This window comes from Hemiscyllium ocellatum, chromosome 21 (genome assembly GCF_020745735.1).
Source record: "Hemiscyllium ocellatum isolate sHemOce1 chromosome 21, sHemOce1.pat.X.cur, whole genome shotgun sequence".
NCBI classification, from domain to species: domain Eukaryota; kingdom Metazoa; phylum Chordata; class Chondrichthyes; order Orectolobiformes; family Hemiscylliidae; genus Hemiscyllium; species Hemiscyllium ocellatum.
In genome coordinates, this window is record NC_083421.1 from 58,998,987 (window position 1) to 59,026,066 (window position 27,080).

The 27,080-nt window shown below is 38.0% G+C and overlaps 1 protein-coding gene across 2 annotated transcripts in view; it reads right to left on the minus strand.

Moving 5' to 3' along the window:
- Positions 1-27,080, minus strand: part of lhx3 (LIM homeobox 3) — a 159,985-nt gene that overhangs the window by 98,126 nt on the left and 34,779 nt on the right. The window contains exons 7-10 of one of the 2 annotated variants that reach the window (XM_060841545.1): positions 16,977-17,120; positions 14,240-14,369; positions 6,167-6,289; positions 5,116-5,252 (exon numbers count right to left, since the gene is read on the minus strand). In XM_060841545.1, the coding sequence (XP_060697528.1) occupies positions 5,116-5,252; positions 6,167-6,289; positions 14,240-14,369; positions 16,977-17,120 (534 nt within the window). Of the gene's footprint in view, positions 1-5,101; positions 5,253-6,166; positions 6,290-14,239; positions 14,370-16,976; positions 17,121-27,080 lie in introns of both variants that reach the window. The other variant, XM_060841546.1, reaches the window with a different exon arrangement.

A 27,080-nucleotide genomic window follows, 5' to 3' on the forward strand; every position in this document is an offset into this window, starting at 1 on the left:
CTCTTAGCCCTTGGATTTACCTGACATCAACATCATAATCTTTGTAAGTGATTGCCAAAAGATAGTGGGTATTTTCACTAGCTCTATCTTTCAGATGCATACTAAAAAGATCTTTTAAAAGGATAGGGGAAGACAATCGTGGTTCTTATAGGGCACATCTTTCTAATCTGTGTTAGTGATTGAACTAATTGAATATACTCAGCAGGGAGATATAAAGAAGTCCAGAAAGAAAGATTCAGAGCTGGACTGTGTAATAAGGACAAAAGATGCTGGCATGAGTTTTGTTCTCATCTTTAAATCAGCACCGCCCAGTCTCAAATCTAGGCTGGGTGACAGTCTTTTAGCTACACATTACTTTAATAGAAAGTTTATTTCATAAAATGCAATACAGGCTGTGTTGACATTCACTTAATGATTTACTACCATTCAGTAATTGAGGAACTAAAGTATTCAACCCAAGAGCATTTATCTACAATGCTTTATCAAAACAGGAAAATCATACAATTTACATGCTTGCATTACTCAAAACCGTTTTGAATTACATCTAACATCCTAACTATGGCATTTACCGATTTAAAAAAAAGAAAATTCTTAAATCAGAAGCGCCATTAGTCTTACCTAGACTCAGAATTAGTCACAATATGGCTAACGTACTCAACACTAACAATTACATTTTCTGGTTTTGCTTCGAACTTCTAACAACATTTAGTATACTATGACACTCGAACCTTCCCTTTCAGAACTTTTCTATTGCTAAAAATAAATGGGCAGTACAGAAATTTAATGTAAGCTCACAAGGCTCCACAAGATTGACTTATACAGTCAGAGTCAAACAGACCTTTCATCCGACCAGTGGGTGGCACGGTGGTTAGCACTGCTGCCTCTCAGCGCCAGAGACCTGGGTTCAATTCCCGCCTCAGGCGACTAACTGTGTGGAATTTGCATGTTCTCCCCGTGTCTGCATGGGTTTCCTCTGGGTGCTCCGGTTTCCTCCCACAATCCAAAGATATGCAGGTCAAGAGAATTGGCCATGCTAAATTGCCCGTAGTGTTAGGTAAGGGGTAAATGTAGGGGTGGGTTGCGCTTCGACAGGTCGGTGTGGACTTGTTGGGCCGAAGGGCCTGTTTCCACACTAAGTAATCTAATCTAATCAGTCCATGCCGAACATAATCCCAAACTAAAAACTAGTTCCTCCTGCCTGCACCTGGCCAATATCCCTCCAAACATTTTCTATTCGTGTATCTAATCAAACATCTTTTAAACCTTGTAATTGTACACACAACCACTTTGTCAGGAAGTTCATTCCACTTGCAAACCATCTTGTGTAAAAATATTTGCCTCATGTCTTTTTCTTCCCATTCTGATTCGCATAGGGACTACATTCCCAGCTTCACTGCCTCACCTGCTCATGCAGTCACTTTTCATACTGGGGTTGCCCGATCTATTTCCTCATTAAATAGTTAAATTTAACTGATTGCTATAAATAGTGTCTCTCTGGACAATTAGAACGTGGCATTGAAAAGAAATTGGTCAAATTAAGAACAGCTTTGCTGCTGAGGTCAACACATTAAAACAGTTTTGCTGCTTCGGAACCAGCTTTTCACCATTGTTATCCTAATTACCATCACAGGGAACATACTAATGTAGGCAGAGATTTATTTTCAAGTACAGGAATGGACAATCTCATACTGACATATGTAAACAAGTGAAAATAACTGAAAAAAACAAAAGGATGGTTTGCAAAAGAGAGAGGAAGACAAGAGAGCAAGTGATTGAAAACACAGATAACACAGTGGGAAATTATTGTAGCATTGGTAACTTAACTGAACCCTAACTACTATGGCTAGACATGGCCGGGTCTGACACAAGTACTGACTGTAAAGTTTGCAAAATTACTTCCCTTCAATACCACTATCACTTGCCTTAAAACAGCACAAAACAATAGAAGATGCAGTTCTTTTGAAAACATTTTGGCAAACTTTTCCTTCAGTGAAGCCCTTTATTAATGATCAGGGGATGTAAATACTCATCTCAATATCAAGGTCGAAATTATAGTCCAACATTAGTTTGGTCAGCACTGAATGAAAAATAAACATTACTTTATGATGTACTTGAACCTATCATTCAGATGCTAATTGACCTGATACCCTTATTAGTAGTAATGCTTTATACATTTAAGTCTCATGGAGTCCAAAATATTGTCTATTTAGGTTCGATGTAAATTCAACAACAAAAATTGCATATTTAAAGCTATTAGTATAACTGATGCTTCAAAAAAGCATGTGCAAATAAACGGCAGCACATTACAAAATCTTAATATATCAGTTATAAAATGAGCTTGTGATTTACCACCATAAATATTTAATCATTCACATTTGTTTTATTGGGACCTATTTTGTTTAAGAGGTGGATTTATACTTTGTTAAAAGATACTTTTTAAACAATCCTTCTGTCCTTGCTACCATTATCCCAATTGCAGCAATTTAATTTACCCTAATCTTTAAAGTGGACAGCAACCTAAACCTACCTGCAGTGCAGGCTTACAGGATCTTCACTGGTTACACTAGCCAATATATCTAATTAGTAGCAGATAATTTTATTCATAATCCAGCTATCTCAAATGGCAACTCTTAAAATTCCGAAAGAACAGCAACCCATTGTATGAGCTGTCATCTTTCAGGGCAAATGTCAAAGTTAAACTATTCCCTGATTTTACCTCCACCTCTCCAAGGAAACAGTTCATTCTGGAATAGTTACTTCCAAGCTTAACAAATTAATCATTAAATGCAAAAGTTTTTCCTTGATGCTTACCACAGGCAGTCTAAACACCAACACATTTTCCAGCAGGGGTCACTGCATCAGGAAAAATCAAACAGATTTTTAACCTCACTAGTTGAGGGGAACGATGATGATAATCCCAGGCACTCTGCTGAGATCAGCAAACTCAGAGACCACAGATTTAACAGGATAGAGCTTAGGTTGTACTGCTTTGAAATGTATCAAGTTAAAAAAATATGTTGTTGTTGATTGGGATCAGTAATGAAAAGATGAGAAAGAGAAACTCAGCACAGGTGAATCGACACAGTTTTGACTGAAGAGTAATTGGCACTACTTCAACTGTCTAACTGCAAATAAGGAATCAGTATACCGGACAAATGAGAGGACAAAACCTTCCGATTGTAGCCACTAGAGACAAGGCACTCAACTGAGTCAGATAAAAGGCAAAGATGTGAGGCTCCCCCCCCCCTCCCCCTTTTCATGCTTTCACCCCCTTTTTTGATATTCACCTTCCCTGTGGCGGGTTCCAGCTCAGCGTGCGAGTGGATCCTGCCCAGGCATGTTCCAGAAGCACCGGAGGAGATCGGAGTGGCGGCAGTTCCAACAGCAGTGATGGTATCAAGAGCAGACAGCTGAGGTGTCCCCAAAGAGTGATATAAGCAGAGGACTCAAAACCTGTTGAACTCTGAACTTATTCCTTTATTTTCCTAACTTAAACTACGAAAGACATACAAATCAACTATTACCTATGTATTTTTCCATTATTCTATGCCTAACGTTTAAACTCTCATTTCTCTTACTACTCTGTACCTAAGTTTTCTTTTATACCTAGGTATCTAAGAGAGTGTTGTGTGTGGAGACATAACACACTTTTCACTGTATTCCTGTACACGTGACAAAAACTAAAATTTAAACCATGAAGGCAGGAAACACGCAAGTCTGGCATCAATGGTGAGAAAAATAGTTTACACTTTAAACCTAATGTAACTCCTCTTAGGTTCCAAAGAGTCACATTGGATTTGAAATGTTAATTCAGTTTCTCTCTCTACTGGTATTGCCATTACCAGATAGAACCTTGCATCACTCCAGGGATCAAGTACATTGAAGACTTCCAGTTAAGGGCCCACCTAAGGAAAAGTTGCTATCTTGAGAGTTAAATCATTTGCTCAAACAGCTGACCAAAAAATACTTCATGGTATTATTTTGAAAATACCAGAGAAGTTCTGTCTGGTGGTCAATATTTATGTCAGCTATCACAAAAATAGATTATCTTGTCTTTATCACACCGCCATTTGTTGTACCTTGATGCATGAAAAAGATTCCCTGGTTTCCTGTATTGTAAAGGACATGACACTTCAAAGATATAATCTATTGGTTGTTAAACACTCGGCATGTTGAAAAGTTGTAATGGTGCTACACAAGTACAAGTTCTGTCTCACTACAAGCTTGGTGTCCTTTGGAGTCAAACACACAATATGTTAGAAACACCTTTTTATCCTTTTGGATAAAATGCATCTTGAATATGGAACTGTTTGGATATCCTGGATTAAAAACAGGTTTACCAGGAAGGGGCATTAGTGTTATTGGAATGTTCAACAATAATTAGCTAATTACAGGCAAGTCAAGACTTCAGAAAGGAGATAAACAAACCTCTTAATTATGGGATACAATTTATAGCTTTAATGGCTGCATAAACTTGGTTGGCACGAGTTGAGACTTATATGCTGCAAGCTGCCTAGCAACATTGTTCTGGATTTGGTTTGCTGCCCCCTGCCTCGGTCATAATGCAGCTACACTTGTTACAATTTGTATCTCCTACACAAGTCTCCTTTCCCAAGTTACATATAAAAGATCTACTCCAAAGTAATGCAATCTATCATCACCCAGGATTTAAAATACAACCAAAGTGCTCATTTGGTTCAATGGTTTGCCCAACACGTTTCAGAAGTAATGCTGTACTTGCATCATCCTGTGTTGAAAACCAAATAATGAAAGGCAATCAAACCTCTGCAATCAAGTTACTTTAGAATAAAATAGATGACGAGAATGCATTAGACACCTCTATACTTAAGCTAACAGAAGAAAGCTAATTTGCTTTCACCCCAGTAGCTCCAATGAGTCACCTTTAAACTACCAGAATTCATCTTCGGTGTGTTACTACCACTTAAGTTTCTTAAAATGAAATACAACTTTTAATTTAATGCAGTGATGGATAAAGTGTACATTTCAAATCTATAGTGGTCAGATTTTCTAGTCATTAGCATCATTGTAATTCTTTCTGGATAACAGAAAATAAAGTAACCTTGGAAAGAAATTGTTTTACCAGGAAGGATGTGCATTGTAGGATGCGTCGCAGCTTGTACTGTCAAGGTATGGAAGAGTGTCCAAAGTGAGCATGGGTAACCTCTGTACTGGGGCTGGCTGCCCTGACAGCCAACCCACTCAACGCGATTTGTAAGAAACATTCCAGATATCTGCACAAGAAGGATGCACAGAAAAAAAGTGAACTTGATGCTGAAGCGGTCATCATACATTCAGACTTACAAATATCTTGACACAGCTGGATAGGCTCAATGCCAGAATGATGTTTTACCTGAGTAGTCTGGAACAGAAAGTCATTTTCTCAAGTAACACAGTAGATAACGCTGGACTTTGTAAAGGAAAATCTGCTGCATTAGAGCCTTGTAAAACCTATGGAAATTTCTACCATACAAGACTGCGGAGACCAAGTCGTGGAGGAGATAGCAAGCATGTGGATATGATCGACTTGGATTTCCAGAGGGCCTTTCACAAGATACAACGCAGGAAACTAGTAAATAAGAGCCCATGGTGTTAGGGTCAAGGTACTGGCATAGATAGAGGCGGCACTGTTGGTTGAAAGTAGCTCTTTTTCAAATAGCAGCCAGTGACTAGTGGAGAAACCACAGGGGTCCATGTTGGGACCACAACTATTCACATTATACATGAATGATCTGGATGAAGGAACTGACAGCACTGTTGCTAAGTTTACAGGTACAAATATAGCTGGAGGGTTAATGACAACCAAAGGTTAAGCTAAAACCATGAATGGCTAGAGAGAAGTTTGCTTGTGGGCAAGTATTTTCAGACGATGAAATATACTTTTAAAGATATGGATTTTTTGATTGAAATCTCAGCTGTTAAAAAAGGGTGAGGAAATGAGGAAATAATATTTATTTACATGGTAATGGCAAATTGAAGAGTCATTGCTGTCCTTTTCTTCCAAAATAAATTCAGTTGATTAACAGAAGATCCTTCCACTATATTTGTATTACCTGCAGAAGCCTGAGACATTACAACTCAAAAGAAACAAAATCCTTGCGTAAAGGACATGTCAGGTAGTGGTTTCAGTGGCAAACAAGATACTTGCCCTCATTTTGTTATTCACCAAATCGAGGATTGCATTGTATGGGATTTTATCCAATGGGAGGCTGACTAACCACTCCTGCAGTGTTTCCAGTAACTTCACTGCTGGTTGCTGACCAGGGAACAACTGTGAAAGAATAGGAAAATAGTTACTTGTCAAACCAGGATTTCTTTAAGAGCTGAAGATTAATACAGAAACAAGATATGACCATTTGACCAATCCTGTGATAGAAGATTATCCATTTCAATTGTAGTTAGTATGCAGTGTGCTCAATTTATAGCTTAACAGACCTATCCAGCGATCGATAATGATGGTCTAATTCTGCTTGCTTAGTGAGAGCCATTTCCCAGTTAACTTTTGTATAAAAAAGTTAAGATTTTAGGTTACAGGACAGTACTGTCTTGTGATTATTTCAGGCATTCATTTTCTTTATGGCTTCAGAGTAAACTACATGTGAAATCCTATTATCACTCCGATCAGTTTCTTAGATATACAGCCACAGTCATGCTCAAAGGAGGTGCCCTCTTGTGGTGAGGAGGTAGTGCTCCTACCCTGAACCAAGATACCCGGTTCAAGTCCCATCAGCTCCACTGGTGTATAATAGCATCGCTGAACAGTTGGACTTGAAAAAAGTATTAACTTTAAAAAAAATTTGACTTGCAGGACTGCGGAATTACTGAAGTCTGTGATTGAAGACATTCAAGAAGTGAGTCAGATAGTTCAGAGCAAGAGGAAAAAAAGATATGAAAAGAGAATGGCCTTGTGGGACAAAGATTATGGTGAGTGCAGTTGAACAGTAGTTTGTCCAATTCTGAATTCTGCCCATTTTCTGTGCAATTCTCAACCAATGACTATGTTAAACGATCCTGTGTTTGCAGAAACACTTTAAATTTTGCAAATTGCAAGTTGAGAACACAAGCAAAAATGTTAATTGTATTGAGACAGACAAGGAAACAATCCTCAATTTTGTTTCAAAGCTCAGCAATCTTTCCCTGCCTCTTTCCTATCTCGATGGGTAAATCATGGAACAGAATTTTAAATCAAATCAGCTGATATTTTGTTTATCAACACTGACCTTATTTCTCAGAAGGCTGAGTGCAATACCAGCTTGACTATAAAATATAAACCCTCGCTGTCCCTGGTCAAAATTCTCATCCCAACAGCATTGTGGGTATAACTGCCGCATGAATGACAACACTTCCAGGAGGCACTTCATCATTATCTTCTCAAGGGCAGTTAGGATGCACAGTAAATATTGGCCTTGCCAGTGACACCCATATCCTAAGGGCAAATGAAAGACACTGTGTAATGTTCCTAAATAAATAGATATTACTTATACCCCTCACTATCCTACCACTTGATCCTTCCCTCTCTTCCTCTCCAGAAATACAACACAGAATCTACCTTAAGCTTGCTAAATCCCAATAACAGATGCTATGGTTCATTACTCTATTAGATTTCCTTCTGCCACCAAGGAGCATCTGCAAATTGTTGTGGACAGTTTGTGTTTCACATGATTAACAAATGACATTTCAATTCAAAAGAGAGCTTTGCAAGCAATATAGTTTATTTGATTTGAGATGTACTTCAAAAAAAAACAGCACTATGTTTTTTGTGCCTAAACCAGGAATCATAATCTAGGCTCAGCATATGTGGATTAAGCAGAGTTGCTCCACCTGCATTCAGGGCAGACTGGCAGTCCAAGGAAATTTTAAAAAGTGCAAACAAAATTGTGCTAAAAGTGGGCATATTTGCAACTTGCTGTGTTTTGACATGAAACAAATTAATAATACAGCATTGTGGCCTTTGTCGTGATAGCTGAAGGTGCACATTCAATTTACAGGACTCTGACTGCAGGCATGATCAAGGATGGGGAAGGAAAGTGGGGAAAGAAAAGAACATACATGAGATCAAATTAGAATGACTACAATGCCTACAATATGCTTTAAGAGTCCTGAATTTATGCTAGTGCAACACAAATTTCTTCACTGGTCAAAAAATTCAAGTTGAAGTCTTCTCCTACCCATGGTCTTCTTCAAGGGTAAAAGATGAATCCAGAATAGAGACTGGAAGAGAAATAAAGTATCCACATAGTCCACAATACTCCCCTGTCGAATAGCCTCCAGAGGAAAGTGAGTGGTGCATTTACTGCATTCACTTAAGCGCATTTAAAAAAAAAACTTCTATTCTAAAATGCATTAAAGTTGACAAGTCTCCAGTTCCAGATGGGATCTATCCCAGGTTACTGAGGGAAACGAGAGATGAAATAGCTGGGGCATAACAGATATTTTTGCAGCATCCTCGATCAGAGGTGAGGTCCCGGAGGACTGGAGAATGTTGTCCCCTTGTTTAAGAGCAGCAGGGATAATCTAGGTAATTATAGATCAGTGAGCTTGATGTCAGTGGTAGGGAAGCTGCTGGAGAAGATACTGAGTGATAGGATCTATTTACATTTGGAAGAAAATGGGCTCAACATGGTTTTGTGCAGGGAAATCCATGTCTTACCAACTTAATAGAATTCTTTAAGGACTTGACAAAGTTGATTGACGAGGGAAGGGCTGTAGATATCATATGCATGGACTTCAGTATGGCAAGGTTAATATAGGCTGATAGAGAAAGTGAAGGTGCATGGGGTCCAGGGTGACCTAGCTAGATGGACAGAGAACTGGATAGGCAGCAAGAGACAGAGTGGTAGTGGAAGGGAGTTTCTGAAAATAGAAAACTGACCAGAGGTGTTCCACAAAGATCCGTGATCAGACCACTGATGTTTGTCTTATATATAAATGATCTGGAGGAAAGTATAGGTAGTCTGATTAGCAAGTTTGCAGTTGACACTAAAATTGATGGAGTAGCAGATAGTGAAGGGGACTGTCAGAGAATGTAACAGAATATCTATAGATGGGACAGTTGGATAGAGAAATGGCAGGTGGAGTTCAATCCGGGCAAACAAAGTGATGCGTTTTGGAAGATTCAATTCAAAAGCAAACTATAATGGTAAATGGAAAAGCCCTGGGAAAAATTAATATACACAGAGATAGGAGTGTTCAGACCCATTGTACCCTGAAGCTGGCAACACAGGTCGATACATGGTCAAGGTGGCTCACGGCATGCTTTCCTTCATCGGACGTGCATTGAGTACAAGAGTTGGCAGGTCATGTTACAATTGTATGGGTCTTTGGTTCAGCCACATTTGGAATATTGCGTACAGTTCTGGTTGTCGCATCACCAAAAGGATGTGGATGCTTTGGAGAGGGTGTACAGGAGGTTCACCAGGATGTTGCCTGGTCTAGGGGTCACAAGTTCAAAGTGAGAGAAGAAAAGTTTAGGGGAAAAGTTCTTCATGCCTGAAACGGGTTGCAAGCAGAGGTGATAAAGACAGGCATGATTGCGTCATTTAAGATATATCTAGACAGATACATGAATGGGCAGAAAGCAGAAGGATAGAGTCCTTCAAAATTAGGCAACAGGTTTAGATAGAGGACCTGGATCAGCGCAGGCCTGGAGGACCAAAGGGCCTGTTCTGTGTTGTAATTTCTTTGTTTGTTCTTTAGGGGAGGCACTGAGCAGACAAACATCAGTGGTCTGATCACGGATCTTTGAGGACACAAAGCAGACATGTCCCTTCCAAAATTAAGAATGGTGCTGCCATATCTAGAAACCCATGGTTTTCTAGAAAAATACAGGGGAACATTAAACACAAAAGGAAAGATTACGACAATCACAAAAAATTCAACACTGCAAATAGCTTGGAAGAGCATAGAAAGTACAGGGATCAAGTGAAAAAGGAAATAAGCAAATCAGCAAATAAAATGAACAAAAAATATCAGCAAGCAAAATAAAGAAAAACCCAAATAAGTTTTACTAGTATGTAAAGTGCAAAAGGATAGCTAAGGAAAAAATGGGATATATCAGAGATGAAGAAGGGAACTTGTGTGAAATTATAGAGGATATAGGAAGAATTTTAAATGAATTTTTCATCTTTGTATTCACAAAGAAAAAGGAATATGTGGACATAGTAGTCCAACAAGAACACTGTGAAACATTGAACAAATTAATCATAATGAAAAAGAAAGTGTTAAAGGAATCAGAATCCTTGAAAGTGGATAAGCTACCAGGGCCAGATGGATTGTTCCCTGGGATGTTGAATGAGGTGAGGGAAGGATTAGCAGTTGCTTTGAGGATTAGTTTCTATTCTTTGTTATAGACACAGGTGAAGCACTGGAGGAATGCAAGTGTGACTCTGTTTAAAAAGGGAATGAAAGAAATGACAAACAATTAGTCTTTCTTTGGTCATGGGCAAATTGTTAGAATCAATCCTGAGAGATTGCATAAACTGTTATTTTGAAAGGCATGGACTAGTCAGAGATAGTTAGTATGGCTTTATTAAGGGAAGGAGATGCTTTATAAATTTGATTGATCTTTTTGGATAAGTTAGGAGGATCAATGAGGGTAGTGCAGTGGATGTTGTCTACCTGGATTTAGCTAGGGATTTCATAAGGGCTCACATGGCAGACTAGTCAATAAAAGGTAGGTGTCTCGAATTTACTGCTCGAGTTGGTGGTGGAGGCAGAAACCCTAAACTAAATAAAAAACCTGGAACTGCACATTAAGTGCTGAAAACTGCAGGACTATGGGTTGAGTGCACTGAAATGGGATTAAAAAGGGCAAATGGTCTCCTTTTGTGCTATATCATTTCTATGGTTCTGTGGATTGACAGCAGATAATAAATATGTCACTGAGTAATGAAATCTCAGGTTTAAGCAGTTAAAAATAGTGCCTCTTCCATAAAACAATAAATCACTTTCTGAAAAATATGTTCAAGTAGAAGGCAGTGACAAAATCAAAAGGAAGTCAAATTGCAACTCTCACACAGCTGCAGAGACAGAACAGCCTACAAGCTGAGGGGAAATAGGTGTAGACATGAAAGAAGATATTTATGACAACAGACAACACACTCAATTTCAACTTGAAACAGAGACAGTATCTCAAAGTTATCCGATTGAAAAAGCACTTCAGAGTCTACAGCAGTGGAATTACATGGCCCAGGTTGTTTCCCACTTGAAATTAAAATGGTATGCTACTAGAAACACTACAACACGTGGCAAAGGGGGTCAGGTAATAGATTCATATTTCACAAACAAGGGTTCTTAAAAACATATATTCATACCAACAACAAGATGGAAACACAGGTTGGCACCCAAATCAACATTAAAGGTACTTCAGACTGCAATAATCAGTAAAGTTTCAAAGGAAACAAAAATGATTAGATAGTAAGTGAGCAGTACACCCAACTTCACTTCATGAACAATTCCTTGGCTTACATAATTCAGATTGCAATACAGTTTGAAGCGAAGTGATAACAGGCTTGGGTCTGATATCCAGTGCTAATAAGTGCTGTAGGATCCAACAGAATGTTTTATTCCTGTGTCTTCCCAGGAAGGATTATCAATACTCAGGACAAAATGAAAAGCAAGAAGGAATGCTCAAATATTAGAATTGAAGAAGTGAAAATGTTGGTTTCAGCAACAATGTAATTGCTATGGATTTTATAAGACCATGACCTAGATATAACTGGATTAAAAAATAATCAGTTTCTGAAAACTCTCAAATACACATATTTGGAAAGCTTAATTGATAAATACGGATAACATTTCTTAATTGAACATGTACACAAACAATTTTAGGGAAATTATGCTGAAATTGGTTGGCAAAATACATGTTTCGAACGCAAATTTTAACTTTAGGGCAGTCATTTACAAACTAAAAAGTGAAGGAAGAAAGTGTTCAAGCCAGCCATTTAAGACATGAAAATACGATCAATGGTAAGTGGGATGCACAATTTCTCATTTTCCCCCAAATCGCTGACAGGCACTGTGTCCAGAACTTATACATCCTTGGAGATGCTGAATTAAAATGGACGTGTGCAAGGTCCAGTCATTGTTTCTGTGATCTCCAATATTGATTTTCATGGATTGAGACGTCCATCCCTCATAACTAAGTTTATTTCCTTCTCTAAAAGGAAGTAAGAACTTGAAAATTGGTCACAGACACACATGAAATTCAAACAAAAATAGACAATTGTAACAATATTGATGGAAGCAGAGAACAAATGCAGGAAGTGCATCTTTTCAGAACCCTATTTGGTACCTCAATGTGCAGAGAGCAGGATTTGTAGCAGATGCCATGTTTCAAAATTAATTTGGCGCCATATCAGCCTTGTGTGCCATGAGGTATGATATAAATAACACAGTAGAGAGGGAACGAGAGCGAGAGAGAACGTGCACTCCAAGGTCTCTTTGTTCAGCAATACTCCCCAGGGCCTTCCCATTAAGTGTCCACGTCCTGTACTGATCCGCCTTTCCAAAATGCAGCACCTCACATGCATCTAAATGAAACTCCATCTGCCACTCCTCAGTCATTGACCCATCTGATCAAAATCCCGTTGCACTCTGAGGTAACCTTCTTTGCTGTCCACTACGCTTCCAATTTTGGTGTCATCTGCATCACATTTAAAATATGAGTTAAAATTCTTTTTCAATGCTCCAAAAATTTTCACCTCTTGTTGTGACACAGACATGTTTGTTTTGTCCATTTCAATATTCACTGGCTTTCACTGTTTCATGATCCTATCATTAGGAGTATACCTGACACCTTGTCCAAACCTATACTCAGCCAAGTAACATGACGACCACAAAATAGAGACCCCAACAACTCACCCAATAATAATTTCTCTCAAATCCAATCAATCGTTCAAATAATCATGCATGCTAGTATATAAACTCTGCATGGACCAGCTAAGCCCAATGCCTGGCCTGTCGTATACATTCCACAGAACCACAAAACCGGAGATACTCAATTACACATGCTTTGTTTTCATTTCTTCAACAATTCACATTTTCCCTAACTCAGTACTTGAATTCCAAACTGCAACTGTTTTCTCAGGGGAATATTAAAACCATGTCTTCAAAAGACATTGTTATCTGGTACCACTGGGTTACCTAAAGACACATGCAATTGGTCTGGTAAAATTTTAATGTATTTACAACAATATAATTTCATGACATGATCTTGTACTGCTTTTATTAAAATTTAGCCTAACAAAAATAAATTTCAATAAAGCAAGCTATAATACTTTCACAGGATTTCTCAGTAACATCTTGAATCAGAAATGAGAAACAAATTAACATTTTCACAAAATAACCGATGATTTACAGCCTCATGTTTCAAATGATTATTTGGAATACTTCAAATGGACATGGTTTGCATGTTGAATTTGGGATGGTTCTTTCAAAGATGTCATTGTGAGTTATTGCAGTGCATCTTGTAGATGGATATACATTGCAGTGCATCTTGTAGATGGATATACATTGCAGCCATGACACACCCGAGGTGGAAAATGTGCATGTTTAAAAATATGGACAGGATGCGAGTGAAGTGAACTGCATTGTCCTACTTCAACTGAAAGTTTTTTTTTATGCCATTTAGGCCATCCTGCATGGAAACACTGACTGCTTAGTTACCTGTAGCATTGCAAATGGAACCAAACACTGAGCAATCATCAGCAAACGTTCTCACTTCTGCCCTTACAATGAAGGAGAGATGTGGATGGTTCTGTCTATAGCACTACCCTGATAACTCCTGCAGTGATGTTCTGGAGCGGAGATGATTGGCCTCCAACAGCTAACATATTGTTTTCTGTTAGGTATGACTCCAAACAGAGGAGAGTCTTCTCCAAATCACACTGGCTTCAACATCAGTACTCCATGAGGCCATACTAGGTTTCAGTCACATTCCAGATATTGGAACAAAATGAAGGTACACCTTCCATGCAATCAGGTCACCAAAAACAATTATCTGATCAATTGCATGCCATTTATAAGATGTTCCTGTGCACTTCTGACAGCAATGACTATTTTTCGAAAGGCCCAGGGTTATGACACAACATAAATACAAAGTTCTTGATCATATAACCAGTCTTGGCATTTCTGAGGGGCTTCAATGATGCCTCCACAGGAATATACTTCTGCTTTCACATTAAATGGTCTCTTGAAAATAGTTACCAAGTTAAAAACGCACCTTAGACAGGACTGTAATAAAGTCCTTAAGGGTAGATAGCTCTGGCCCTTCCAATATCTTGTGACTAGCAAGTTCCACTCGTAGTAAATAGTGCAAACCAGACTCCAGATCAGCCATATACACCTTACTCCTGAAAGCAAAGGGAGGCTTGAAACAAGTACATTTCAAATAAATGTCTATTATTTGTTTAATTGACACTTTTCATTTTCATTATTAAGAAAGGTGGTAGCAAAACTTCATTTTTCCTTTTCTGTGCCTGATAGATTTAAAGTTTTAGTGACAATGTCAAGGTAAATGTTTGCTTCAATGTGACAGATTAATGCCATAACAGAAAAAACAGTGAAGTTTTAATAATTTAAGTCTCCTGTAATTTCAGGATGTGAACTATTAAATTCTCTTATTTTATGCCAACATGCAATCAACAATCTGATCTTTGTTTATCTCTCACCCAAAATAAAGCATTCCTTAATTTGTGCAATGGTTGACAAATGAGCATTATGAATTCTATATCAGAACTTACTCAAACCTTAAAAGCATTGAGCAACACAGTAAAAACATTGTGAAGGAGCAAATTTTTATTTGAATTGCAGATTTTCAAGCTACTTAAGAACGTCATTTAACAAAGAAACAGACAATTAAAAAATTCATTCTGAACAAAATCAACTTTGATCTTTACGTTGTCATTGTCTACAGGAATAGTGACAGAAGATTGGAGGATAGCAAATGTCATCCCCTTGTTCAAGAAGGGAAGTAAAGACAACCCTGGTAATTATAGAGCAGTGAACCTTACTTTGGTTGTGGGCAAAGTGTTGGAAAGGGTTATAAGAGATAGGATTTATAATCATCTAGAAAGGAATAAGTTGATTCGGGATAGTCAACACTGTTTTGTGAAGGGTAGGACATGCCTCACTAACCTCGTTGAGTTCTTCGAGAAGGTGACCAAACAGGTTGACGAGGGTAAAGCAATTGATGTGGTGTATATGGATTCCAGTAAGGTATTTGATAGGTATTTAGTCAGAGAGTAGTAAGGACATGGAACACCCTGCCTGCGACAATAGTAGACTCTCCTATTTTAAATGGTCATTGGATAAATATATGGATGAAAATGTAATAGTGTAGGATAGAGGGGCTTCAGATTGGTTTCACACGTCGGTGCAACATCGTGGACTGAAGGGCCTATACTGCACTGTAATGTTCTATGTTCTGTAACTCTGGCATACAAGCAGCATCAATAATGGTCATTAAACACCTTTCCTGCCACTGTTTTGTTATTGGCATGTATTTGTAAAAGCACAATTTGTTTTCCTGGCCATTGAAGTAATCAAAGTTCATCAATATATAATGTTAATCAAGATGGAATCACATGTTTTGGATTTAAAACAAAGATCTAATGCTTACATTCATTATTTTTGTCTAAACATGCACTGTTTTCAGATCTTCACCAGAACCAGGATTTGTTCCTTTCATCTTCTACATCAAACTGCACTATCCTGCCTTGCCAACAGGTGGCAGAATCACATTCTCATTTGTCTGTGTGATCTATTTAATGCATGCTGCAGTGTTCTTCCATACCCAAGTCAGGGCAAGAGTTGAATTGAAACTTATTTTGGGAAGCAGCTTGGTTGTAATGCGAGGCTACTGATATACATACATAAATCAAAGAAAAGCCAGAAATGATTACCAGTTAGGACCAATTCATCACAGGATAAGATTCTTCAGCCTTTTGAAATGAAAACATATGGCACAATGATATTTTTTGTTCACTTCTTCAGGGGACATTGCTGCTCTTTAGTTACGTAATTTCTGATCTTAACATCATGTCCGTGGTTGTTATAAAGAGCTGGCTTCAAATAAAAGATTTATTGACAAACAATACTGCCCAGAGTCAGTTCAGAGTTCTAAAACATTCAGATGTCCAGAAACACAAAGATGCTATATAAATTTGTGCACAATACGTTGTATATTTATATACAAACAGGGACATTGCATACATCTATAAAATAGGTGTAGTTTCCACACCATAATCATGCTTGGTAAAGGCAATACAGTGGGAAAGAATCAAGATCAGAACACTTTGTTCTGGTTTACCTTAACAGCAGAATTAGATTTGTCCACTTTCTGTTCAAACTCACTGAAAAATATGGATGAAGTTAGAGCAGAAGGTTTTTTTTAAAAATAAAATATTGAGGATGAATTTTGAAAGCAATAGTAAATTGAAGCAGCTCCACTGGGCAATGGACAAAAGGCAGAACATAACAATTAATGCTCCCTCTTTACTGTATCAAGTAGGCCACAGAAAGTTCAATATTTACAAGAACTTTCAGTAATCTAGGCGACCAGATTTGCTGCAGGCAAAGTGATACCAACACTTCATGCTGTGAAATTACACTATTCCAATTCAGCAGATCATAATGTTATGGTGCTTAACGCAAGGATATGAGAGCAGGAATAGCCATATGGTCTCTCAAGTCTGATCTGCCATTCAATAGGATCATGGCTGGTCACTTATTTTCATTTCACTTTTCTTATTTAGCCTTATATTCCTTTAGTTTTTGAATGCCACCAAGCTCTATCTTGAGCATTCTTGACGGAATATCCACACTTCTGGATGGAGTTGCAAAGAATAACATAAATAAAACAGAAAATGTCGCAGTTATAAATCTAAAACATTTTACTTTTCCCTAAGTTCACAACCTGATTATCTGCTTAAAAGTCATCAAGTTTTGGAAAGACTTACCTATCAAAATATTTCCATGGCTTTATTAGACTCATTGCCTCATCCTTCTGCCTAACAGGTGCATTGTATTGCGAAGACGGTCTCTTGGTTACTCCTGACAAAGACTTTAAGTATGAAGAAAAGAATGATCGTAAAGGCTTCTGCCTGTTGTAGAGGAAAGAAAGGAAAGGATGAGAATTATTCAAATTAGATTGATTGTTGATGTAGATATTGTTCTAAGTGACATACATTTGCCAGATTTCCTAGATTGGCTAGTTTCTCAGCTGCTCCTTACTGATCATTCAAAAGATCAAGTCTCAATAATACACTAATTTATTATTGAGCTACTTGGGTAATGTATTTACTCAACTACAGGTGGACAGAAACACAGATATGATAAAGTCAACAGTATTTGAAGGCATACAATTTCATAGTCATATGCTCCATACTTCAGTTAGTTTTGAAACAAACTCAGTTATCATCAACCAAACAAAAAACAGGAAACCATTGAGTTATTATAAGTTGATCACATACACTGCAAACAATCCTTCTAAGGAAAGCAGAAGCGGCATTCAAAATAAAATCCAAAATCGTTAAAATCATTACAGATATGAGGGAGGCAAGGAAAATGACAGCCAAAATATCTAACAAAGGTAGCAATGGAATTAAATTATTTAACTGCAAGACTCAAGTATAATATTAAATTGGAATATTAGCTCTCAAACAACTTCCACATGTACAATGAACTTCAGTAAATTAAAAAAAATTCATTCATGGGGTGTCATTGGCTCGGCCAACAATTATTGCCCATGCCTACTTGCCTTGGGGTGCAGTTAAGACCCATTGCTATGGGTCGGGAGTCACATATATGCTAGACCAGGTAAGGATGCAGTTTTCTTCCCTTAAGGGGATGAGTGAGCCAGTGTTTTTTTTAAATGGCAATGGGCAATAATTTCATGGTCATCATTCAACTCTTAATTTCAGATTTTTATTCAATTCAAATTCCACCATGTAATGTGGCAGGACTCAATCAAGCAAAAAAAAAACCCTGCAACTTCTTGGAGATGATCTGCTTCCACCCAAGGAACTAAGCAGCTCACAAGAGGCTGGGGTTCAGGTCCTACCTGCTCCAGGATGAGTATTAACATTTCTGAACCTAATTATTGGATATCGTAAAATAAATCAAAAAAGCCTTGTAACTTAATGAAAATACATTAAAGGACTCAAGGATAAAAATGTTACAGTGTGCATCAGCATTTATGATAACAGGTATTCTTAAAATAACTTGATTTAATTTTTAAATTGAGAAAGTTACATTGGAAGTAATATATTGCAAGTATTTTGCTCATATGGTCAAGAACATATCAGAAAATGGACTGCCGATATATTTTGTTTCTTTAAAAATTCATGAGTTATAACTGCAAGCTGGTGCCAGACATAGGCAATTCACATTCATTGGATGAGTTGTGGTAATGTGCTTTTATTAACGTGAAATGGGCAACAAATGTTAGCATGTTCCATTAAACTCAGTGGTTCTGCAGCATTAATCCATGAAGCAACAGTCAGCAATTATTCTGAAATGCATGATAAGCTGCCTTCTGTTGTCTTACAAGAGTTACAGTAGCTGGGGTTAAGAGCTGTTACACTTCCAGGAAGACCAACGCCAGCTTATGCAGAAGGCTAAAAAGGTTAAAAGCAATGGACAGACTTCATTGCAATAATGATGGTGTTTTTGCTCATTTCACACATCAGACAAAAATTCTCATAACATCATTGTCTTAAATAATGTATTGCATAACTAGTCATGAAATGACAAGGAGACTTGAATTCATTGCTACATAAAGAACACTACAGGTTTTCAACGATTAACAAGTATTTTTATCCTATCGTCAAGACACTGGGATTACAATCGAAAGCATGCAGACATGCTCATAGAGAATACAATGTGCCCCTTAATAGCAATTCAAGTAGAATTATTAAAACTGGGAACTGTAAAATGATATTAAAACAATAGACTGCTAGTATTTTAGACTGAATCAAACAAAACTCAACCTCAGGATGAAAGCATGCAAATTTTACTTAAGCAAGCAATTAATACTAAAAACCAGAACTACTTCACATTAAGGCAACGTGCATTTTTATAGAAATAAGGAAGCTTCATCCGTTTTGTTTCAAAGTAGAATATGTTCTAGGAGGTGCACTGAGATACACATTAAATTTGATATTCTCAAACTCTTCAAATATTCCCAAACTACAAAACATGAACATAGCCAAACCTCCTTATGCTTAAACTAAATTGCACTAAAGATCTGTATTAAAACTATTCAGCAGAGATTGTATCCACCACAGTCATTTTGGAAGCGTAAAAGCTAATTTATATCTTTCATCTGGCTGGGGAGAATTTCATTTAAACATATCTTAGCAAAGCACAAAAAACAAAAAGGTTAAATTATAACTGCATGATTAAAATGCTAATGACACCTCTGAATTAACAGTCTAACGTCTATACAGTTATGAAGTGCTTCAATCATTTGATACATATATGCAAGTACTTTTTAACCTTGTCAATGCTCTTTTGAAAATAAAAAAAGGAGAGAAAAGAACAAACATCCCCACTTCTACCCCTAAGTAACTTTACACAATAACACGTCACCATTTTCAACAAGAAAACTATTACAAGGAAAAGCAGAAAATGAGACAAATGTGACAAGTGTGCAGAAAGTGCCTAGAGTTACTACCAGGCTTAAAAGTACTTTGCTGGCTGCATTCCAAACACCAAATTTAAAACCAATACTGAATATTAATGTTTCTGCTGTTTGTGATCTCCTGTCGAAGGAAAGTGAGATTGTATAAAGTGGTTAAGCTCAGGTGGCATTTAATACCCTTGAGGGAGCAAGCTACTTCGTCAAATTAGTAGTCTTAGGCATGGATTTAGGTTTAGATAATAGTTATGCGTATTTCTGCACATGAAACAAGATTGCTGCAAATATTCATGCATTTCAATCTCTGAATGAGTGCTCCCATATTTCAGTATTTAAAGTTCCGTTATCATAATTTAAATATTTTGTAATCCAAAACCTCACTGCAAGTTAGTTTCTTGAAAGAAAAATAATGTCTTCGAAAGTATCTTCTTCTCAGTTTACCTAAACTGCACACTTTATGCATAATCATGTTTTACAAGTCAATCACCTTGTTTTTTTTAACATTGTAGCACACCAGGGATTTTGGAGGTGGGGATGAGAAGCAGAGTGTGCGCATGAAGCGAGACCATAGTTTTCCTCTCTGGTGAAATGCTTGGTCTTCTGTGAACAAGGTGGAGATTTGTGCCAGTTTGGAGAAGAGTGGACTGTGTAACGAGGAGAAAACAGAGAGAGAGTCTAAAGGGGTCTTTTTTAGGATCAGAGTGATTAGGAGTTCTGCAGGGGTCAGTGTCAAGACCACAACTATTACATACATGAACAATCCTGGAGGGAACTGAGGACATTGCTGCTAGGTTTACAGATAACAAAAATAGATGGAAGGCCTGGTAGTTTGAAAAAGCAAAGAGACTGAAGGAGGACTTGGGACAGGGTTGGAAAGTGGGCAAAAGAAGAAGTGGGCAAGTATGAGGTTATGCACTTTGGTAGGAAGAATAGAGGAATAAACTATTTTCTAAATGGCAAAAGGTTTCAAAGATCAAAGGGATTTCTGAATTCTAGTTCAGGATTCTCTTAAGGTTAACATGCAACTTCAGTTGGCAGTTAGCGAGGCAAATGCAATCTTCGCATTCATTTCAAAGTGTTAAAATTCAAGAATAGAATTGTACTGCTGAGGCTGTACAAGGCTCTGGTCAGATTGTCATCCCATTTCCCCTCCCTCAGTCAAAGCAAATGCTAAGAGACAGAGACACAGTCACAGTATAGTTTTACCTCCAGCTTTATTTTGGGCCCTGGACGGACAGAGAACAATCACCCATATGCACAGAGACACGAGTTCTCTGTCTTCTCTTGAACAGCAGTTTCTTAATGAATTATATAGCCATTTTACAGGAAGGAACATCCAGATATGGCAACATATATATTAATTGGGTGACTGTTACAATTAGCGAGTGTCAATAGTAAAAATTAAGCCATCTGTTGTTACACAATGAATAACTGGCTTCACATAATGAATACTTTTCACCTTGTTGTACTGACCGCACATACTGAATGCTTCCAATATTGTTAAATGGCTCTAAATAATGACTGCTTTTCCACCTTGTTAACCCATTACCCTTGCCTCCAGCACCCCATCGTTAACAGTAAGTTCTTATCTGATCGGAGTCATGATCAGCAGAATCTCGTTTCACAAAAACTCAGAACATGACTCTTTCCCTGCCTGCTTAAACCCATACACATTTTCACGACCACATTTGGAATATTGAGAGCTGTTTAGGGCCCTGTATCTAAGGAAAAGATGTGCTGGTGTTGGAGGGGATCCTGAGGTTTACAAGAATGATCCCAGGTATGAAGGGCTAGTCATGAGATTACAAGTTGAGGACTCTCATTCAAATGTACAGAATACTAAAAGGCCTGGATAGAGTGGACTTAGAGAAGATGTTCCTGCTAGTAGTTTACATAAGAACCTAAAGGCACAGCACGAGAGTGAAGGGACGACTCTTCAGAACTGTGATGAGGTGGCATTTCTTCAGCCAAAGGGTGGTGCATCTGTGGAACTCATTGCCACAGAAGACTCTGGAGGTCAAGTCAGAGTGCCTTTAAGGCGGAGATAGATTGTCAACAAGTAAGGGGATCAACGATTATGTGGAGAAGGCAGGAGAATGGGGTTGAGAAACACATCTTACTGTCTTATGAATGTTAACCCATTCAATATTAGTTGGATTTGCAGTTTAGTTAGAAAAAAGGGTCACCCAAATAATCATATTGCTAAGTATTTGACTAAGGCTAGTTACAAAATTTCAATTATGAAATTTGGAAATGAATTATTGCCAAGATGAACAATAAAGAGCAAGCTATTACTATAGATGATGGTGCAATCTTCTACACAATTTTTCCATTAACCATATTCAGCTGTGCACTTCATTCTGCAATTATTTCTAGCTCATTAACTCAGATGTGCATACACAGGAAAAAAAAATGATTTTATTGCATTTGTTCAGATTGTCACAGGTTTTCATATAATAAATATCTTAACTGTGTGAAAATCTACTTGCTTCAGCTGGCAATGCAATTAAAATGTATTTTGGTATTGCATTTGATTTGGTGTTACTGGCTATCAGTTGTTCACTTAATTGCATACTTTAAGTCTAATGATTAAAGGGCGGCACGGTGGCACAGTGGTTAGCACTGCTGCCCCACAGCGCCAGGGACCTGGGTTCAATTCCCGCCTCAGGCGACTGCCTGTGTGGAGTTTGCACGTTCTCCCCGTGTCTGCGTGGGTTTCCTCCGGGTGCTCCGGTTTCCTCCCACAGCCCAAAGATGTGCGGGTCAGGTGAATTGGCCATGCTAAATTGCCCGTAGTGTTAGGTAAGGGGTATGGGTGGGTTGCGCTTCGGCGGGTCGGTGTGGACTTGTTGGGCCGAAGGGCCTGTTTCCACACTGTAAGTAATCTAATCTAATCTAATTTGCCATTGCTGACAGAATAAAGTAAAGAAAACAAATGGCACAACTGGATCCAAAGTTACAGCTGTCTTCAAATTAAAAACAAAATTAATTTGGAAATAGACTCAGGGACTGGTGAAAATGATCAGAACTGCCCACAATCAGAAACAAACTGAGCATTAGAATGGCACTGTTTCTCAAAGGTGCCATGAGCTTCTCAAAATGCAACCAAGTTATGAAGAGAGGATAGTTAAATACGTCCAACTATTTGAAGTGGACAGCCAAACATTTGCAAAAGTTAATCAGTGAGCTAGATTTGATTTGGAAGCCCAAATATCAAAATACAAGGCCACTTTCCCATATCATTCATATGATGATCAAAACTGATAGAAATAATGAACAAGTCAGATTCCGGAATGAAATCTAACTTGTTAGAGCATCAAATTTTATTTTTGCGATTTTGTTAATCTTGTGGTCATCACTGAACATACTTACTTATACAAGGCTGCCAATATACTTCCAATAAATGAATATATTGATGCACAAATACAAAAACAAAGCTACATACATATGAAACAATACAGAATGATCTTACCATCAATAGCAAAAAGATTCAACCCTTTTGCCCAGCAAAATCATTCATAAACATTCAACCTCAGTGAAGCATCATTCCCACTCTTCATTCAATTGCTAACTTAATTGACAGGTTCATTGCATTTATCTAGCCTACTCATTTAGTTTAAGTCATTATTTCTTGGAAATGCTGTGACAACTTGATGCTTACAAAACATACAACTCTGTTTAAAAGTCAACTTCACACAAAAAATCAAAAACCAATTTTTCTCAAAAAAAGTTTCCAATTAACCATACCATAACTCTTCGTCACAATATACACCGTTTGGACTCAACTACATAAAATTAGAAACACTTCTTGACAAATAGCCTGTTTGACAGATATAATTCACTTTCTAATCATGCTTTAAACAATGACCACTCCCTTTCAGAAGTTAATAACAGAAGAATATAAATGCCATAACCAACATGTTAAACTTGTAGGATTATCTTTGTTGACTTACAAAGTTCAAGCTAAATGAAGCAAGGCAGTGCTGCACTAACTTGTGGCACAGTGAAAGTGTCCCTGCTTCTGGGCCAAGAGACCCAGGTTTAATTCACATCCTACCTGCTCCAGAGACATGCAATAACATCTGAACAAGTTAATTAGAAAATCTCAAAACAAAAAATGTTTTTTCACCTCAAAGAATTCAAACAAGGCATCATTCTAATGGCAATCATGAAAAACATTTTCGTCCCTATATTTAGAAGGCCCCAAACAATGCACAAAGGTATTCCTTTATGGCATGTTTTACACTTCAAATAGCATTCCAATTGCAATTGAAATGTTCGCTAAGGATTGAGTTTTTGGATACTTCTACAAGTCACATTCTGCTTTCCGACTTTGAGCATTACATTTCTCTTTTCTTTAACTTATTAATTTGCAATAAATGTCGTGTAAACAGCAGCAAAATAAAGAAGGTTACATACATACAAAACACAAGGAGGGGAAATGCTCAATTCAGCATTATTTTGTCTTAGATGGAACCTTCAAGTCATTTGTTGAAAATGTACACATAAATGTGCACAATAAATGAACTGGGGTCAACATTTGTCAGGATTTTGAAGTTACTCCAAGCAGAGAAACAAACCGGTTTTAAGCTTATCTGTCCATGCAAATCGGAATTAAGTTATTTCATGTATTTCTGATATATATTCTAAATTTGATTGTGAATTTAAAAGCTTCTTGTAAATGCAGCTTAAGGAGATCTGCTTTGTAAGAAAACTACAGGATTTCCATTAGAGGATTGTACTTATGAACAATGATGGTCTAAGCTCCATCAGATGTCCAATACTCCACACTAAAATGCAGGCTGAAAAAAGTACTGTTGCACCCAAAACCATTAATCTTGCAATCTTTTCAAGAGATAGGGGATGAAGCAAAAACACAAATAAGTTGAAGATCAAAATCCTACTAAATAGTAAAACTTTTAATACTTGGATTTCACATTGTTTACAAACAAAACTTCGGAATGTTGGAGCTTAGCTTTGCTTTCAAGAGCTAAAACAATTCAAAATTGAATTTGATCCACCAGGGTTAGTAGCACTTGGAAGGCTAGCAGCTAGCCACTAGCCAATTCCTGGCAGAATGCACCCAAGTCAGGAAAAGCAGTGTTGGTCATGCAACTGACACAATCAGAATGGTTACAATATGTTCAGTCAGCTGTGCCTACTTGTTCTCTGCAAAAACAATGTTTCAAGCCATAACCACCTGCACAATCAGGTGCTTATTGAATACACCTTTAAAAACCATGTTTGAATCTGCCTTGCTACCCTTTCAGTGATTTGATACAACGGGAGCTTTCTAGGTCATCTCAAAGGGTAGTTAGGAGCCACATTGCTCAGATTATGGAATCAGATGAAGGCTAGTTCTGGAGCTGAAGTTTTCAGCACTGAACATAGAACAGTACAGTGCAGTATAAGCCCTTTGGCCCTTGATGTTGCACCAACCTGTGAAATTAATCTGATGCCCATCTAACCTTAGACTATTCCATTATTATCCACATGTATGTCCATTGACCATTTAAATGTTCTTGACATCACCGAGTCTACTGATGTTGCAGGCAGGCCATTCCACGCCTCTACTACTCTGAGTAAACAAACTACTCCTGTTATCTGTCCTAAATTATCACCCCTCAATTCAAAGCTATGTCCTTTCAGGTTAGCCTTCACCATCTGAGGGAAAAGGCTCTCACTTTTCATCCTATGATTATCTTAAATGTTTCGATTAAGTCACCTCTCAACTTTCCTCTCTCTACTGAAAACAGCCTCAGTTCCCTCAGCCTTTCCTCCGAAGACCTTCTTTCCATATCAGAGAACTCTTTCCAAAGCTTCCACATCCTTCCAATAATGCGGTGACCAGAATTGCTCGCAATACTCCAGATACGGCTGCACCAGTGTCACGTACAGCTGAAGCATGATCTCATGGCTCCAAAATTCAATCTCCCTATCAATAAACGCCAACATACCACATGCCTTCTTAGCAACCCTATCAACCTGGCTGACAACTTTCAGGGATTTATACACCAATGAGATCCCTCTGTTCATCTACACTGCGAAGAATTTTAACATTAGCACTGTACTCTGCATTCCTGTTACTTCTTCCAAAGTGAACTACATTCCATTTTTCCACATTAAACTCCATTTGCCACTTCTCAGCTCTGCACCTTATCTGTGTCCCTCTGTAACCCACAACATCCTTCTACACTATCCACAACTCTGCCTACCTTAGTGTCATCAGCAAATTTACTAACCTGTCCTTCTACGCCCACCACCTGATCATTCATAAAAATGATAAACAGCAGTGGCCCCAAAACAGATCCTTGTGACACACCACTGATATCGAAGCTCCAGAATGAACATTTCCAATTAACCACCATGCTCTGTCTTCTTTCAGCTAGCCAATTTCTGATCCAAACCGCCACATCACCTTCAATCCAGAAACTTCATATTTTGTGCAATAGTCTATCATGTGGAACCTTATTAAATGTCTTACTGAAATCCATATGAACCACATCAACTGCTTTGCCTTCATCCACCTGTTTTGTCACCGTCTCAAAGAACTCAGTAAAGGTTACTGAGGCACAAACTACCCTTCATAAAACCGTGTTGACTATCCCTAATCAAAGTATTTCTTTTCAGATGATTATAAATCCCCTCTCTCTCAAAATCTTTTCCAACACTTTACCCACAATCGAAGTAAGGCTCACTGGCCTACAATTACCAAGGTTGTCTTGACTCCCTTTCTTAAACAAGGGAGCAATAGTTTTCTGGCACTATTCCTGTTGACATGATGACATGAAGATCAAAGCCAAAGGCTCTGTAATCTCCTCCCTAGCTTCCCACAAAAATCAGAATAAATCCCATCCAGCCCAGGAGGTCTTACGTATTTTCAGATCTTCCAAAATTGCTCAAATTTCCTTTTTGTCAACCTCAATCCCATCTAATCTTGTAGCCTTTATCTCTGTGCTCTCACTAACATTGCTCTTTTCCAATGTGAATACTGACAAAACGTATTCATTAAGCACTTCCCTTCTGTCCTCAGATTCCACATACAACCTTCTACTACAATCTTTGATTGGCCCAAATCTTATTGTAGTCATTCTTTTATTCTTGATATACCTATAGAAGGCCTTAGGGTTTTCCTTGATCCTATCTGCCAACAACTTCTCATGTCCCCACCTAGCTCTTCTTAGCCTACTCTTTAGATCTTTTCTGGCTAACTTATAACTCTGAAGCCCCCTAACTGAGCCTTCACACATTCATCCTCACATAAGCTTTCTTCCTCTTGACAAGAGCTTCACCTTGTATCGTTAACCATGGCTCCTTCTCTCGACAACTAACTCCCTCTTTGCTATGCTTTCCTATGCATCCCTAGAACAATCCGAAGGCCTATAGAAAACTCCCAACAGGGTGATCTCTCCTTTCCTGTTTC